The sequence below is a fragment of the Neophocaena asiaeorientalis genome, unplaced genomic scaffold (genome assembly GCF_003031525.2).
Source record: "Neophocaena asiaeorientalis asiaeorientalis breed wild unplaced genomic scaffold, Neophocaena_asiaeorientalis_V1.1 scaffold964, whole genome shotgun sequence".
Classification (NCBI taxonomy): Eukaryota; Metazoa; Chordata; class Mammalia; order Artiodactyla; family Phocoenidae; genus Neophocaena; species Neophocaena asiaeorientalis.
In genome coordinates this window covers 175,185-191,765 of record NW_020175787.1, presented here as the reverse complement: position 1 = coordinate 191,765, position 16,581 = coordinate 175,185, and the positions used below count along the sequence as shown (strand labels likewise).

General features: G+C 53.8%; 1 protein-coding gene across 2 annotated transcripts in view; it reads left to right on the top strand.

Annotated features, from left to right (window-relative positions):
* The first annotated feature begins 891 nt into the window (after positions 1–891).
* Positions 892–16,581, top strand: part of CAMK2A (calcium/calmodulin dependent protein kinase II alpha) — a 63,856-nt gene continuing 48,166 nt past the window's right edge. For both annotated transcript variants that reach the window (XR_003001409.1, XM_024732251.1), the window contains exon 1: positions 892–1,076. Coding sequence is in view for 1 of the 2 variants with exons in the window: in XM_024732251.1 (XP_024588019.1) it covers positions 1,015–1,076 (62 nt within the window). In the remaining variant the exon portion in view is untranslated. The remainder of the gene's footprint in view (positions 1,077–16,581) is intronic.

Here is a 16,581-nt window from a genome sequence, read left to right as displayed (position 1 = left end):
GAGCCCCAGGAGACCAGATCTCCATGGCCCCTCTGGCGGCCTGGGGTAACGGAGTGGTTATGGAAGAGACCTCAGGAGGGGACCAATTGTCATGGCTGAGAGGGGTTGGGGTGAGCAGGCAGCCAGGGATATTCCCTCCAGAATCCTGATAGCTTCTGTGCACTTCCCCCTAGCTAGGGTCCCAGTGTGATGGACAAGGTGGCAAAGAACAGAGAGAGAAAGAGAGAGAGAGAGAGCAAAATAAGAAAGACAGAGGAAGAGGCAAAAAAAATTAGAGGGGAGCAGAGAGATAGTTACAGAGGTTATGGTGATCCACCGAGAGAGAGAGATCCCAATGAATTAGCTATCGTTTCACTGTAAACCTTAGAACCTGGCTGTTGCCAGGGCAACGGGGCAATACCTGTCTCTCCAGAGGAGATGAAGTTGCCAGGGTAACTGCATCCTGTCTTTCCGGGGGACCATCCCAGAATGTGGCACCCACCAGCCATTACCATGGCAACTGCCTTTTTGCCCCATTTAATCCCATCTCGTCTGTTACAAGGGCCCCACAGTTGGAAGTGGGGGAGGTGGGAAGATTGAAGATTACTTGTAGACTAAGTTTGTTCTCCTTCCCCTCCTCCAACCCCTCCCTTGGTCCATCACCTCGGGGGTGCTGGGTCCACCCACCCCCAGGTCCACACAGGCCTGCAGTACTGTGTGCAGTAGGGCCAGGGCGCCCGGGAGCAGGTTTTGAAGTGGAAGGCAGGCAGGTGTTGGGGAGGCAGTTACCGGGGCAACGGGAACAGGGCGTTTCGGAGGTGGTTGCCATGGGGACCTGAATGCTGACGAAGACTCGCGAGGCTGTAAGCAGCCACAGTGCTCTGCTCAGAAGCCCCGGGCTCGTCAGTCAAGCCGGTTCTCAGTTTGCACTTGGCAGCACGGGCAGGCGAGTGGCCCCTAGTTCCGGGAACAGAGCAGCAGCATCCCAGTCCTGGTCCTCCAGCCCCAAGCCTCGCCTGCCCACCCAGCGCCAGGATGGCCACCATCACCTGCACCCGCTTCACGGAAGAGTACCAGCTCTTCGAGGAACTGGGAAAGTGAGTTGCACCTCAGAGAGTCCTGGAGGGCTCAGGGGGTCAGTGTCATGGGTGGGGGTGTGCACATGCAGTGCTTCCAGTGCACACACAGGGAGGAAGGCTGCATGTGTTTGGGGGCACTTGTACGTGCAGAGTGCCTAGAGCCAGGTGCGGGCATGTTTGCCAAGATGAGCCAAGGCCAGCCCGGCGAGTGTGTGCGTAGAGGTGAAGGGTTGACAGTGCATGGCAGTGTCTGTGCGTGTACACACACACACACATACACACACAAATGCACATGACCTGGGCACACACAGATTCTTAGAAACAGGATTAAAAAGGGATCTTCCCAGTCAGCTGAGTCTAAGGCTGGAATCCCCCTGTTGAGTTTCTCATGAGGTGGCCATCTCCCTCAACTTGGTTACTTCTGGTGACAGAGAGCTCACCACCTTCCAGGTAGTTCCTCCTGCCTTTAGGCACCTACAGCAGCTGTGCAGAGTGGCCAACTTCTCCCTGTAAGCACATCCCCTCCCCACCTCCCCCCTGCCAGCTCCTGCCAGGGGTGAGGGCAACGATACAGCAGGGGTTAATAACAGAGCCACTGGTGAGGCTTCCTAGGTGTTGGGAGGAGGGGAGGGGCAATCAGGCAAGCAGTGGGGGGACACTGCTGGTTGCAGGGGCTAGTGATGTGAGGGTGCACCAGCTCTGGTCTCTTGGCAAAGTTGTCCAGCCCCAGAGCTCGTTTCCTGCCTCTGATGACTGGTGTAGAGAGAAGGGTGGGAGGATGTGGGGGGTGGAGAGCCCTTTGGGGTAGCCCGATAGATTGTGGAGTGTCAGGGAAGCATTCCCGGATGCCGCCAGCTAAGTCTGTGGAGGATCCGGGGATGGATCCATGGTAGGGGTACAGTTTAGAGGCAGAGTTTTCCCTGTGGGCAGAGCAGCTCCAGTGCCCTGGGTGGTCCCCACTGTAGCAGCAGGAGTGCAGGGGAGAGGGGCCCTGTGAGCAGGTATGTGCTGCTGTGAGGTCTGGATGTGCACACACAGGGGTGTGCTTTGATGTGTGTTGCTGCGTGAGGACTGACTCTGGGGTACACTTGCATGCACTGAAAAGGTGTGCATGTGTTCACATGTGTGTGCACCGGAAGGGAGGTGCTGGTGTGTGCTTCATGTGTGAGGCCTAAAAATGCAAGTGTGCCCTGCAGGGGTGGGTGGATGCAAGTGGCACAAGCAGGTCCGTTCGCTGGTTTGCGGGGGAACGAAGGTGTGTACATGTGTCACTGTGTGTACGCATGTATGGCCGGTCAGAGCCATATGCACATCAGCTGTGCATAAATATGTCTGTGTAAGGATGCACATGTGGGACTTGGGCTCACTGGTGTTCCTGTGAGGTCTGGACATGCACGTCTGTGAGGAACAGGGGGCATGTCCACGGGAAGGTTTATGTGTGTGCGTGTGAGGCCTGGGCCCATGGGCTCGGGTGGGAGTATGGGTGTTGAAGGCGTGTGTGAGCTCAGGCTGGTGTCTGCATATATGTGGGAGGTTGGCCTGTGGCTGTGTACAAGTAGGCTGCCCACACACACACACACACACACACACATGCACTCACACACACACACACACACACTCACACAGTTGCCCACCAGGCTATCCTGATACCTACAGGCACACACCAGCTCCCTCATACAGACACACACCCATGTGCAGATGTGTGCTCACTCCTGTCTGCAGACTTCCTGTCTTTCTGAGTGTGCTTTTGCGCTGGGGATGTGGGGGGCTGGACAGCAGGAAGGAAACGTTTGGGGCTGCTCTGGAGGACCGAGGCTGTCTGCTGCACTTGTGCAGGGACCCCTTCTCAGCTGGGTTCTGGCACCCACGGAACCAAGGATTCCCTGATCAGCTGGGAGCTGCCTTTCAGGGTGCGAGCAAGCCTCGGTTTCGGGAGGACTGCGTCAGGGTGCAGTGAGATGGAGTTGAGACATGACTCAGGCGCTCAAAGTGAAAATGAAAGTGATGTTTTGCCCCAAGAGGAGATGGATATCTTCAGACTGGGTGCTGTGGGGGTGACTTGTCAGGGAGAGCCTGCATGAGCCTTCTCAGCCCTGCTGTCTGCCGGGGCGCTTGGAGGGATTGGGGCAAGGGCAGAATTTCAGGGGACAGGGAGCCCTTTCGTGGCCATGGCAGGAAAACTGAGGGTGGCAGGCATGGCCAGGCCTAATCTGATCAATTTCAGACCTTTTCCTTCCACAACCATCAGTGCTCTTAACCTTTTTTAGGTCACATATTCCTCCAGGAATCTGATGAAAGTCTAAGTCTACCTTCCCTAGAAAAATACAGAAACTTACGAAACGGTACAGGCAATGTCACGACTTGCGGGACATAGGAAAAGCTAAGGATGGGCCTGAGGTTCAGGCTGCTTGTATCGGAAAAAAAAAAGATGAGGCTCTAAAGCCTGGATCTAAAAGGCCTGGGTGCATCGCTGAGGAGACAGGGCTTTCATGCTCTGCGTGCAGCTTCAGTCCAAGTGCCTAGTGGGACAGGAAGTGGCAGTGCCCACAAGGTCTGGACCTCACCACCCATAGCACTGTGACACTGGGGGAGCTATAGCACCTCTTTCCCCCCACCTGTAACCTGGAGATAAAAAAGGGCTGGGAGGATGAAATGAGATGGTTCTCATAAAGACATAGTGACAAGCCTGGCACACTGGGGTCATTGTTGCCCTCAGACGAACAGGCTGAAGCTGACCTGCCACGTCTTTACCTTTTGTCTGGAGTTTGCCCAGCTTGGCAGAGGGGGCTGACCAAGCCCTGCCCCCCACCCCACCCTCCCAGGCTGGCAGGGATATACAACAGCTCCTGTTCTGTGGGGATAAACAGCGAAGGTGCCTGCAGGGCCCATCCTTCAATTGGTGACCCAAGGTCCCTGTCAGCCGGGACACGGCTGTTACCACCCAGAAACCGAGCCCCCATTCTGGGCGCCCACTTCAGATCACTGGCACGGTGACTGCCTGAGGCAGCTGGGCTGGCCCTCCAAGGGGACATGGGGGTCTTTGGACCTCCTTCTGAAGGGCCCTGGCTGCCCAGCTGGAGAGGAGGACACGTGCCTCTCGAGGGCTTCCTGGCACCCTGCCCAGTGAGGCCTGGCTCCTGACTGCAGGCCTTTGAACAGCTCGTGGTAGGGCTGGCAGTCTGTCCCCCGCCTGGTGGGCAGCCAGTGGAGGGGGTGTGGGCTGGAGTCAGGGCCCTGGGGCCTCTTGATGCCACTAGACGAAGGTCGCACTGCGGCATGTGATCCACATAAGCCAGGAACTTGATTCCAGTTTCCCTAGAGGGTTGAGCTGGGTCTGTCTCTTGGGACCCGGAGACTAGCTCACTCCCTCCTCCCTTGACCCCAATCCTCCTTCTTCCCATGGGAGAGAGAAATGGAAGCCCAGACCTTAGGAGCACAGATGCTTGTTTGGAGGCAAAAGGCAGGCTGCAGCGACGCCGGCTGCAGGGTCAGAGTGGGCCCGGGCAGTGGGACCAGAGCTCCCCCGCAGACCCAGCCTTCTCGAAGACCAAGATCAGGGGAAGGGGTTTGGTTCCAAGGGGTGGAGAAGGAGGATGCCTCCACCAGCCTTTGACATGCTCTGGGCTTTGGATCCCACTCCCAGGAGAGATTAGTTAGAGCGGCAGAATTACCCTGCAGCCTGTGTAATCACTGGGGGGCACAGAAGGAGGCTCAGAAGGGGATGTTACTTGAGAAAGGGGTGCGGGAGGAGGGAAGGAGGCTGGAGAGCTTGCAACCCACTCTTTCCTCTCTAGAAGCAGGGGCCTGAAACTGACTTAAGGGCGGTGTTGGGGCTAGGGGAGGGGCTGCAGGCACCAGCAAGGTTGCCCAAAGGAAGAGGGAGGGCTACCTCCAGATCCCTCCCAACTCCTCTTACCTCCATGGCTTTGTATCATGAACGAGGCTTAGGCTGGGATGATCAGTGGGTGACACTGGGGACCAGAGGCAGCTCCCTGCGCTGGGCGGGGGTCGGTGGGGGGGAGCCCAGGGTCCTGGGTGCTTAGTTTCTCTCTTGGGACACAAGCTCTAACATCTGCAAAATGTGTTTAGCAATCCCACCCTTCCCCGGCAGAGCTGTTAGGAGGATCGATGGTGTAATATTGGAGAGGGAGAAAATACATGGGCATCGATGTACTCCCCCCACCAAAGACCGGTATTGTGCTTTTATTTTGCTTCTAATAACCTCTCACCTTCACAGCACTTTGGGGCCGGTGTGGCACTTCTCCACCCATTAGCTCTGAGGGAGGCAGAGAACTTACTCGCCCATCTTACAGATGAGGAGACTGAGGCTTGAGAAGATGGAATGACCAGCTCGGCAGACTGGTGGCAGCTCTCAGGCTTGGGTTTGGGTCTCCAGCACCCTGCGTGTGGGGGGAGGGTGTGAGAGGGGCCGCTTCTGGTGCCCTGTCTGGGGAACACTTCCAGGGAAGAGGGGTGTGGCCTTGTGGGTGAGGGAACTCTGAACTGTCACTTATATATGTCCAGTCATGGTTCTCCTTCTAATTCGAGGCACCACCCTGGGTGGATTCCTCGTCCTTGGTGTACCTCAGCTTTACCATCTGTGACATGGGGATCAGAGCACTTCTGCAGATGCTGAAATGTGCCGTTAGAGCTGCTACCCTCTTTAGCCTCCGTCTGTGGAAGGCACCCTTGAGGAATTTCGGGCTTCCAGAACACCAGAGCTGGGAGGACCATAGACACTGTCTCTCACAAGCATCAGCGGTGGAGCCAACGCCCAGGGAGAGGTGGTTTGCCCAAGGCCACAGGGAGAGGCAGAAGCAGGGTCTGGTAGGGGACCAGATGGTGTGCAGGGGCCAGAGGCCAAGGATGGGAAGTTGGGGGGCAGGTGGGAAGGGGACAGCCTTTCCTCCCTCCTCCTCCGAGCCAGCAGAGCGGAAGGCACGCACATGTTCTGGTGCATGCCGCAGGCCTCCGCCTCCACACAGCCTGAGACACACTGACACTGCCGAGCTTCCCTCCCGCCTGCCCGCCTCCCTGCACAAGCGCGCGGTGACTGCTGCCAGCACCCCTGCAGTCTTGGGCCCCGGTCCTCTCAGTGGGGTGATGGCAGAGCCTTGGAATGCAGCGCCTGCATCCTATTGCTAGTGCACGAACACACACACACACACACACGGGTGCATGTGGATGTGCAAGTACACAAACACACTGGCTCCAACAGGGCATCGAGCAAGAGTCTTACCTCCCAGTGCAGGGAGAGCAAGATGATGCTGGCTAGGCTTCTGGGCTGTCTCTCTCTCTCTCTCTCTTTCTCTGCCCTTGCCTCTCGTCCTTCCCTGTGTCTCTCTGGTCTCTGTTTCTTTCTCTCCCCTTCCCTCTTTTTTGTGCTGGTCCCTTGGCCACAGTCCACCCCTCCTGCACGCATGTTGCCCGTGTCACGGTCTCTTCCGAGCCTCTCTCTGGCACAGTAGGAAGCCTCCCTCCCCAGGCCAGCCTGATGCAGCCCCCCGAGCATGTCACAGCCTGCTGACATCCAGCCCAGGCACTAGATCTAGGTCCTCGTGGGGCTTAGCTGCCCACCAAGGCGTCAGGTGGGCCTGTAAGGCCTGTGGGACTTTCTGTGCTGGAAAACGCTGACAGCCTTGGTGTCTTGGCATCACATAAAAGGAGGAGCACTTCTGTGACTCTTGCATCCACTCAACAAGTATTTCCTGACAACAGACTCTGTTCCCAGCCCCAGGCTGAGCCCAGCAGATACCACATGCCAGACTTATGTCATCTCTGCCCCTTTGGGGCTTACGGTTTAGTGAGAATCTGACATTAATTAAATCACTTCAGATATTATTATTTAAATGCAACTGGTTAAGGGCTCTGAGCACAAACATGGGGCTATGAGCTGCAAAGAGACCTCAACTAGTTGGAATGAGGGAGGTATCAGGGAAGGCTCCCCTGAGGAGGTGACACTGGGGAGCTGGAAGCTGAATAAGAGTCAGTCAGAGGGAAGAGGGTGGAATAGTGTTCCTCAGAGTGGGAACAGCGCAGGCAAAGGCTTTGAGGTGTATATTTTGATGGAGCATGTCAGCCCCAGGGAGGTTGGTGGACCTACTCTTCTTAGGCCTGCTCAACTTGCCTCCAACTTTTGGATGCCTGGGTACTAAAAGGAATATTAAAAACCTATAGAATGTCTAGAAGAGGGGGCCTAGGCAGGGTGGCCAAGGTCTGGAAGCCAAATTAAGTGAGAGAGGGCTGAGGAGCTGGGGGAATTTAGCAGGGAGAGAAGACCCCTCGGGGGTGTGTCCTCTCCCCTCATCTCTGCAGGGGCATCATGTGGCCCCAGAGATGAGACAAGGCTGCTCTGTGTGGCCCTGGAGGGCAGAGCAGGACCAAAGGTGTAGAGTAACAAGGAGGTGGGTTTCAGCTCAGCGTAAGGAAGAACTTCCCAATGGTCAGAACTGCCCTTCTACCGCCCAGACGGACATGGCCTTGGGAGATAGTGAGCACCCTGCTAGCAGAGAGATGCATGCACTTCCACAGCCCTCTTCTCACCCCGTGCCTCCAGTTCCTTCCTGCCCTGCATCCCTGTCCTCGCCTGGTGAGATGCTGTGCTGCAAACACGAAGTGGGTGACGGTTTCGGGGCCAGAATAGCCTCAGTTCTGCACAGAATACCAAAAGGAAGAGCGCTCCCTTGTCTTAGGGACGGGGAAATAGGGCCCAGAGAGGGTCCGGGCCTTGCCTGAGGTCACACCAGCCAGTGACACATGAGGTTTGGGCGCTCCAGCCTCCTTCCAGTCCAGTGCTTGGCTTTTTACCCCTTGGAGCCTCTCTCTCTGAAGCTCTGAAAGTCTTTGCTGTGTACGTGTCCATGGAGCCAGGCCAGGAGGCCCTTGGAGCCTGGGGAGAAAGCAGACCCTCAGCCTTTATCCTGCTTTGCCTGCTCTGATCCTGTCACCAAGCTCTGTGGAGATATATATATATATATATATTTACACAGCAGGTTCTTATTAGTTATCCATTTTATACATATTAGTGTATATATGTCAATCCCAATCTCCCAATTCATCACACCACCACCTGTGGATTTTTTTTTTTTTTTCCTTTTTGTAACCCATTCAAGAAAACCCAGGCATAGCCCAAACAAGGAATATGTTGGAACTTTTGTTGGTTCAATGTTCCCTGCAGCAAAGAGACTCTTCTGGTTCCCAGTGCTTCTGTGTCCCCCACAAGACTTCTGCTGGGTTGCGCACGGCAGGCCTGGGGGGTTGTGCAGGATAGCTTGAAGACACTGTGTCCCTGCAGGATCTTTTGGAGTCTGGAAGTGGGCGGCTGCAGCGGCTTGGGGAGGGATGTGTGGTTTCAGAAAAAGGTCCTAGGATTTCTGGCTCTCAAATGCTAGTTTGCGGAGTTTGGGGCAGAGCTGCCATGCTGAGCTGGGGAGAAGAGAGAGAAAACGAAGTGGAAGGGGTCCTGAGCTGCCAGCCCCTACCATCTCAGCTTTATTTGCCGTCTGGTGACCTGCATAGCTGTGTTTTGTTTGTTTGTTATTAAAAAATGATACTATTGGGCTTCCCTTGTGGCGCAGTGGTTGAGAGTCCGCCTGCCGATGCAGGGGACATGGGTTCGTGCCCCGGTCCGGGAAGATCCCACATGCTGCGGAGCGGCTGGGCCCGTGAACCATGGCCGCTGAGCCTGTGCGTCCGGAGCCTGTGCTCTGCAACGGGAGAGGCCACAGCAGTGAGAGGCCCGCGAACCCAAAAAAAAAAAAATGATACTATTGCTTCAAACGAAAAAAATAAAGAGGGCTTAAAAATGATCAACAGTTGATTTCACAGATGGGTAAACTGAGGTCCCCCCAAAAGTGAAGGGAATTGCTTAAAGTATGTAGAGGTGGGTGTTTTGGAAACCAAGATGTTCATTTCATTTCTGAACAAATCTGATCCCAGATTTTTAACTGTTTGAGGAATCTAGGAGCCCTCAGAGAATCTCATATGAGCCACAATCACCCCTGAAAACACACACTCACTCCAACTCACAGAATGTTGTATAATATTTCCCACAGATCCCCCCACCCTAACGCCCCTCTGTGGACTCCAAGTTAGGGCCCTCTGATCCGAGAGTATGGGCTATTGGAAAGAGCAAAAGACGATGAGTCAGGAGTCCTGGGTTCAAGGTCTTGGCCTCAGTTTTTTTATCTGTAGAATGGGGAGAGAATGGACCTCAATGGCAAGATACTATTGCAGCTTCCGATGTAGCCACATGTGGCCCACACTCTGACCCCTGTGGTGGAGCTGCTCTGGTGGCCAACCCCAGCTCTGTCCCTTCCCCCAGCCATTCAAACCCCATCTGCTCTGGGTTCCATGCCCCCAGGTCTTGCTCTTTGCCAAGTGATCAGATCAGCTAACCTGGGCTGTAAGTTACTGACCACCAAGAGGTATTGGAAGCTAATCCTCTCACAGATAACAGGTCTGTATACATTTGAGCAGGAATGTTCCTTTTTTTTTTTTTTTTTGGCCACGTGATGCACCATGTGGCATTTGGGATCTTAGTTCCACAGCTAGGGACTGAACCTGTGCCCCCTGCATTAGGAGCACAGAATCTAACTACTGGACCACCAGGGAAGTCCCGAGCAGGAACTTTCTGAAATCACCCCAGCTTGTCTCAGAGAGGTAGAATGCTTAGGTATATTAACCCAGAGTGGGGAGATTTGGGGGGAGGAGAGTGGACTTTGATTAAGAGGTGCCTATCACATAGCATCCAGGCAAGATGGTGAGTAGCTAGAAATTTGGGACTAGCATTCTGAAGAGAGGAGGGGCAGTATAGAAGCAGTTTTCAACCTTGGGTGATAGTCAGTGGCTTTCATCATTTTGGGGGGGACGGGTGTCAGAGAATCCTCTGTCAAGCTAATGAAAAATATACATCCTCTGCCCAGAACAATGCACAGACATAGAATAATTTTGTTAAAATTTTAGGTGTGTTCGTGAACGCGCAGAGCCTCCCCAGAGATCACAGCTAATGGTCCTGGGTAAAAGGGATGGAGGGGGAAGAGGTAAGAATGGGTGGAGAGCGAACAGGGAGCAGCGATGCTGAGGGGAGGAGGGATGAAGAAGTGAAAGCACTGTCAGCAAGTGGCGGGGGGGGGTGGTCCGGGGAGAGTGTGGCAACCCAGAAAGAAGAGGGAAGCTGGGTCTCAAAGCTGGGTGGTCAGTGGGCCAATCAAGGCAGATCAATCAGACCTAGTGGGGGATGCCGGGGCTGGCAGGGGGCTGGGGGAACAGGCCTGGCACAACTTTTCTTCCAGGGAGCCCGGAGGTGGGAACCAGATTGTGGTGGGTTCATGGAGTGTGGGAGGTGGGAAGAGGAGGCGGTGGATGTCGGACACTTGTTCTGGAAGTTTGGCAGCAACAAAGGGAGGAAGGAAGTGGCCCAGGTTGCTGGGTCGAGAGAAACGCTCTTGATTTTTTTTCAATTTTTTAAGTTTGGTAGAAGGAAGGTTGTTTATTGTTGCAGAATGTGGGAGACCTGGGTGTGTTTGAGGAAGCAGACAATGAAGGGAAGACCCTAGAGATTGTCAGGACTCCTGCTCATCAGACCCCCAAGGAGGGCAGAGTGGAGAGAGGGTTCAGTGACTGAAGCCCCGTAAGCAGTGTCCCCACACCCACAGGCAAATGCCCTGGGCTCTGGGAGGCTCCGGCATAAAGGAGGGGAGGGTTCCTTTAGGGGAAGTTGGCAGTAACCAGTCTTGGGTATCAGGAACCTCTTCTTATCACTACGTAGCAGACACTTCTCACAGCTGGCCCAGGAGGAAATGGGGCTGGGGCTCCTCATCTCCATTTTTCAAATGGAAGGATAAGCAAGTTGGCAGCCAAGGACCCAGGCCTTCTGAGTCCCCATCTAATGTTCCTGGTGCCGCCTCTGCAGCCGTGTCAGCATTTTGGGGTGTTTTAGGCCAGAGAGGGTGATGAGCCTGCTGTGGGTGGCAGCCAGCAACTCCCAGGACACTCTGCTTACCAGCCAGCTGAGAAGCGATCTCCCAGTGTGAATCTTGCTTCTCATGGCCCATTAGCACGTCCGCACATTCTCAGCCACACTGGACCCACTATCACGGCAACCTCCCCATCCGTCAGTCGGAGAACCAGGTGCAGCCTCCCTGCCTGCCCATACCCAGGGACAGGCTGCTGGGCCCTGGGGAGCACCCCACCCCCTCACCATGGCCTCCCCACACCTCCTGTCCTGGCTTGCTCCTTCCCCGAGCTTGGCAGACAAGGTCCAATTTGCCTCTGATGATGCTGGCTGTTCTCATCACTTCGGAGATCATGATGCCTATAAAAGGTGTTGTTTCTTGAGCATTTACTATACTCCAGGGACTGGGCTAAACCCACTGCATACCTTACTCTCTCACTGGATCCTTGAAACAGCTGCTCAGGGTGGGTACTATTCTTACTTACATTTTACAGGGGAGGAAATAGTCTTACCAAGGTTAAATAACTTGCTGGTAAGAGGCTGAACCACAATTTGAACTCTGGTTTGCCTGGTTCAGGAGCGCCTGTTCTTATCCACATAAAACCTCACTATCCAATATGGTGTTCACTAGCCACTTACAATGATTTAAATGAAATAACATTAAAAATTCAGTCCTTTAGTCCCACTAGCCACACTTCAAATGCTCTATAGCCATATGAGGCTAGTGCCTGTCACAATGGACAGCACAGAATATTTCCATCATCACAGAAAGTTCTGTTGGACAGCTCGCTACAGAATATTGAAGGTGGAAAGGCCTGTGTACCTTTTAGTCTCACGCCCACCCCACCCCACAAGTTGCAGATGAAAAAATTGATGCCCACGCTGGGCCGGACCCCTGCCCAAGACCTCCCAGCAAGGCTGAGAGCTGAGGTCTTGTCCCTCCAGTGTCTATCTTACACACGCACCCCTCCCTGCCCACATTCTGTGACCCTCTCCTAACATGGGTACTTACCCAGGGTGACTCACGTGTGCTTTGTCACACCCAGAGCCTCTTGGCATCACATACACAAGGGCACTGATGGGCTGCTGACACACACCTGTGGGCAGACACCCCCCCCACCCCGAACCCTTTGCACCCAGGAACGCTGTCACAGTCACTCCCAGTACCACCCATGGACATCTCCCACTCACATAGGGCCCTCGCTTGCAGGCCTCATCCCTTCCTCTTGGGACCCCTGGTCGCTCCCTCCCACCCTGCCCTCCCCACCTTGGCCTCCTCCCCTTTTCCACCCTGTCCTGTTTCCAGGCTCCTACCCACCCACCCACTGGCCACCTGCTCAGCTCAGGGCCGTGGGAGGAGTGGGTTGGCTCTTCCTTTTGCCAAGGCTGCTGGGCTGTGGCCACTGGCTCATGCGGGACGAGAATGCAGAAACATGCCTTTTTTAAACAAAAGATAAAAAAGAGAGGAAGTTAGGGCTGCGAGCTTGCTGCCCACACTCTCATTTTGCTGCAAATTCTCCTCTGCCCCTCCTCTCCCTGATCCCCAGCGCCGGGACAGGCAGGGAGGAGCCTTTCCACTTGTGGATGGAGACCTGAGGCTGCGTAGGTAGAAAGAGGGGCTCCTTGGCCCAGACCCTTCCCTCGCCCCATTCAGGCATTTGTGTACCTGGCACTGTGCCCAGTGTTTTGCATGTGTTACCTCCCTTAACCTCCCCAACAAACCCAGGAAGGAGATATTATTATAGACCGCATTTTATAGGAGGAAACAGACAGTTGAAGGGCCAAGTTCAATATCACACAGTCGGGGCTCAGTCACGATCGGATCACAGGGCTTTGTGAGCCCAGAGCCCCTGCTTTTTAGGGTCACACTCTCTTGCCTTTGGTGGAGTCAGAAGAACAAGGGCAGGTGACCTGGATTCTCTTCACAGCCTCGAGAGGATAATGCCTGCTCTCTTGAGGCTTCAGTTTCCTGATCTGTGAAATAAGGGATCATAATTCCAACTTCACAGGGTTGCTGTGAGGGCCAAGGAGCTTAGTGGTGAATGTGCATTTGAAGGGAGGACATCTTCTGGGTATGTGAGAGGCTATTGTTCTCTGGATCAGTAGCCCTGAACTGGATTTGATAAACTCCTCGCTCTGAGAATCTGCTAAAAGCTATGCATTCTTGCCCCAGAAAAAATTGCATATGCCTACGTTCAGAGACACAGGGTTCCTGCAGCTGCTCCGCCCTTGGCCTGGGCCCCTAGTTAGAGCCTGGGATTTACACAAATCTTGGTGCTGTGTTTTGAGGAGGAAGTTCAGCAAGCGTGCCTTCTCTTGTTTTATAGACATGGCTCTTAGGTCCTCAGTTCCTGGGGCAGAGCCCAGGATCATAGAGCCTCTTGAGCCTCTCTGCACAGAGCCCCATGTGATGGCCCATCAATGCTGATTTCTAGGGGGACCAGGCATTTAGCAGGACTTCCCCAGAAGGCGGGCAGGGCAGTGCCAAGCTGGCTGGGAAACAATCACTTGGGCAGCCTGTTAACTGAAAATACTGATTTCTGGGCCCGCATCTGAAGGTTCTGATTTGGTAGGTCTGGGAGAGGCCTTGGAATATGTTTTTTTGTTTTTTTGAAATTTATTTTTGGCTGCATTGCGTCTTTGTCGCTGTGTGCGGGCTTTCTCTGGTTGTGGCGAGCAGGGGCTATTCCTCGTTGCGGTGCGCGGGCTTCTCATTACGGTGGCTTCTCGTTGCAGAGCACGGGCTCTAGGCGTGTGGGCTTCAGTAGTTGTGGCATGCGGGCTCAGTAGCTGTGGCTCGCGGCTCTATATGTCAGACTTCCCTGGTGGCACAGTGGTTAAGAATCCGCCTGCCAATGCAGGGGACACGGGTTCAAACCCTGGTCCGGGAAGATCCCACATGCCGCGGAGCAACTAAGCCCGTGCGCCACAACTACCGAGCCTGCGCTCTAGAGCCGCGAGCCACAGCTACTGAGCCCGCATGCAGCAACTGCTGAAGCCCGTACGCCTAGAGCCCATGCTCTGCAGCAAGAGAAGCCACCGCAATGAGAAGCCCACGCACCGCAACGAAGAGTAGCCCCTGCTCGCTGCAACTAGAGAAAGCCCGCACGCAGCCACGAAGACCCAATGCAGCAAAAAAAAAAAAAAAAGATTCCCAAGGCATTCTGAAACAGCCAGTTTGATAACCATCGATCTAATGTCTTTATCTAGAATGGAGTTTTTTTTCTCTAGTGGAGAAATTATATTTCTCCCTCCCTGCCTCACATCCTCCCTTTCTCCCTCACTCTATCCATCCATCCCTCCATCCAAGTTAATTAAACTCCAACTCTGGCCCAAGCATGAGCTAGATGCTGGTGAGTGAGACAAGCCCTCCTTCTCTGCTCCTCCTCTCCCTGGAGTTCGCAAAACCTTTCCCAGAAGTGACCCCTTGAAACATTCTCTCTCCTGGGGCTTCTGAGAATCATGGCCTCCCACTGGGCAGAAACCTCCCTGTTTGGGTAGGGTGGGCACCTTTGAGAGACCAGTGTGTGTACCTTCCTCAGATATCTGTTCCTATTCCTAAAACCCCAGACTGAAATCTTCTCCCTGTCTCATTTCAGAACCTCTCACCTAAATCTGCCTCCTGTTCCTATAGTAACATTTATGGAGGCCCTGTTGGTAGGTAGCATTGGGTACCTGGGCATGGGTGTGGAGAACATCCCAGTCCTGGCCCTCAGGAACCCGCCGTCTGGTGCACAGATGAGCTGAACAAGCAAGCACAGTCTTAGGCTAGATGGGGAGGTGTGGGGTGCTCTGGGAGCACAAACAACGGGACATGTCGCCAGGAGGCTTCTCAGGGAGGGGCACCCGGTCTGCTGCTCTCTCCAGGCGGAGAACAGGCAGGGCTGCACACCCCATGGACGGTCTGTTGCTGTGCCCATGAATTCTGGCCTTCCTCAGCTTTCCTACGAGGTCATATTTCCTGGTCTCTAGCCCTCCTCCCAGATCTTTCTTACTTATCCTTCGCCACAGTTTCCCACCCATTCCCTTCATGCTGCCCGGACACGAAGAAGCCAGTGACACAATGCCCAGGGGGTGTGTAGAGCAAGCATCTCCGCCAGCCTGCGGGCTTTCTCGGTGCCTGCCAGCGTCCGCCCCTGCTCCCATCAGCCTCATTTTTGTGGCTTGGACCTGCCTGTGTGCTTCGGAGAGGGGATCAAAGTTTGAAGGATATGGTGGGGTGAGGCCATTTCAGGAACCTGGGCATTCAGGCCAGCAAGCGGCAGGCTCCCTGGGTGGAAGAGAAGTCAAAAACCTGGGGGAGGAAATACCTGAGTTCTAGACATGACATGGCCTGTAGCTAGCTGTGTGACCTTGAGCAGTCAATCTACCCTGAGCTACACTGAAGCTCAAAATCTTGGGCTCCGCCTCAGACTTAAGCAATCAGAACCTGTCTTTTAAACAAGATGCCTGGGTAATTCATATGCACATTAAAACTGGGGAAGGCTGCCCAGGAGACTTGCTTCTTGACATTAGCCTGTGGTTAAGGTGGTAATGGTGGTGACCACAGGGGGCCTCCTCTGTGATGTGAAGGGGTTGGACCAGCTGATCTTTGTGGTAGAGGGTATAACATGGCACCTAGATGACAGATCTAGCCCTCAAACTAGTTTTGTTTGGCAAAATACTGTGTTTAAATTTTTTGGAATAAGGTACCAGTATTTAAAAATTGGGAAATGTCACGAAAATACCCAGACTTCCAGTTTTTCTCGAAAAATCAAACAATCTGGGAAATGGGCCACATTCCACATGGCAACAATGTCTTCTATGAGCAGTGAAACCCACAGCCCTTGCTCCAAGTTCTCCCAGCCACAAATACGTTGAAGATAAAAACCCAGGAGTCTCTTAAAACATGAAAAACTGCTCAGCTTCGCTCTTGATATGAAAATTCCAAATCAAATCTACACTGAGTCACCACGTTCCACATCTCACTAGCAAAGATATGAAAGTTTGATAACACGTTGTGTTGACAAGGGTGGAGGAAAATGGTCCCCTCACATACTAGTACAAAAGTCAGTTGGTACACCTCTAAGATGGATCATCTCTCATTATCTATCAGAATTACCGCACAACACCTACCCTTTGACCAAATAATACCAGTTCTAGAAGTTTAGTCGAAGACACTTGAACACATGGGAAATGTAATGCACGCATACAAGGTTAGTCATTGCAGCACTGTTTGTAATAGCTATAGATCGGAAGTAACCTAATTGCCCATCGACAGGGGACTGGCTAGGTAAGTTATAGGACAGCCACATGATTAAATGAAGAACTCTTTTTTTAAAAAACATTTATTTATTTTTAAATTTTTATTGGAGTAGAGTTGATTTACAACAGGAACTCTTTATGTTATAATACAGAAGGAGAATCTCTAAAAAATTTCTGGGGCTTCCCTGGTGGCACAGTGGTTGAGAGTCTGCCTGGCGATGCAGGGGACACGAGTTTGTGCCCTGGTCCGGGAAGATCCCACATGCCGCGTTGCGGCTGGGCCCGTGAACAATGGCCGCTGAGCCTGCGCGTCCTGCGCGTCCA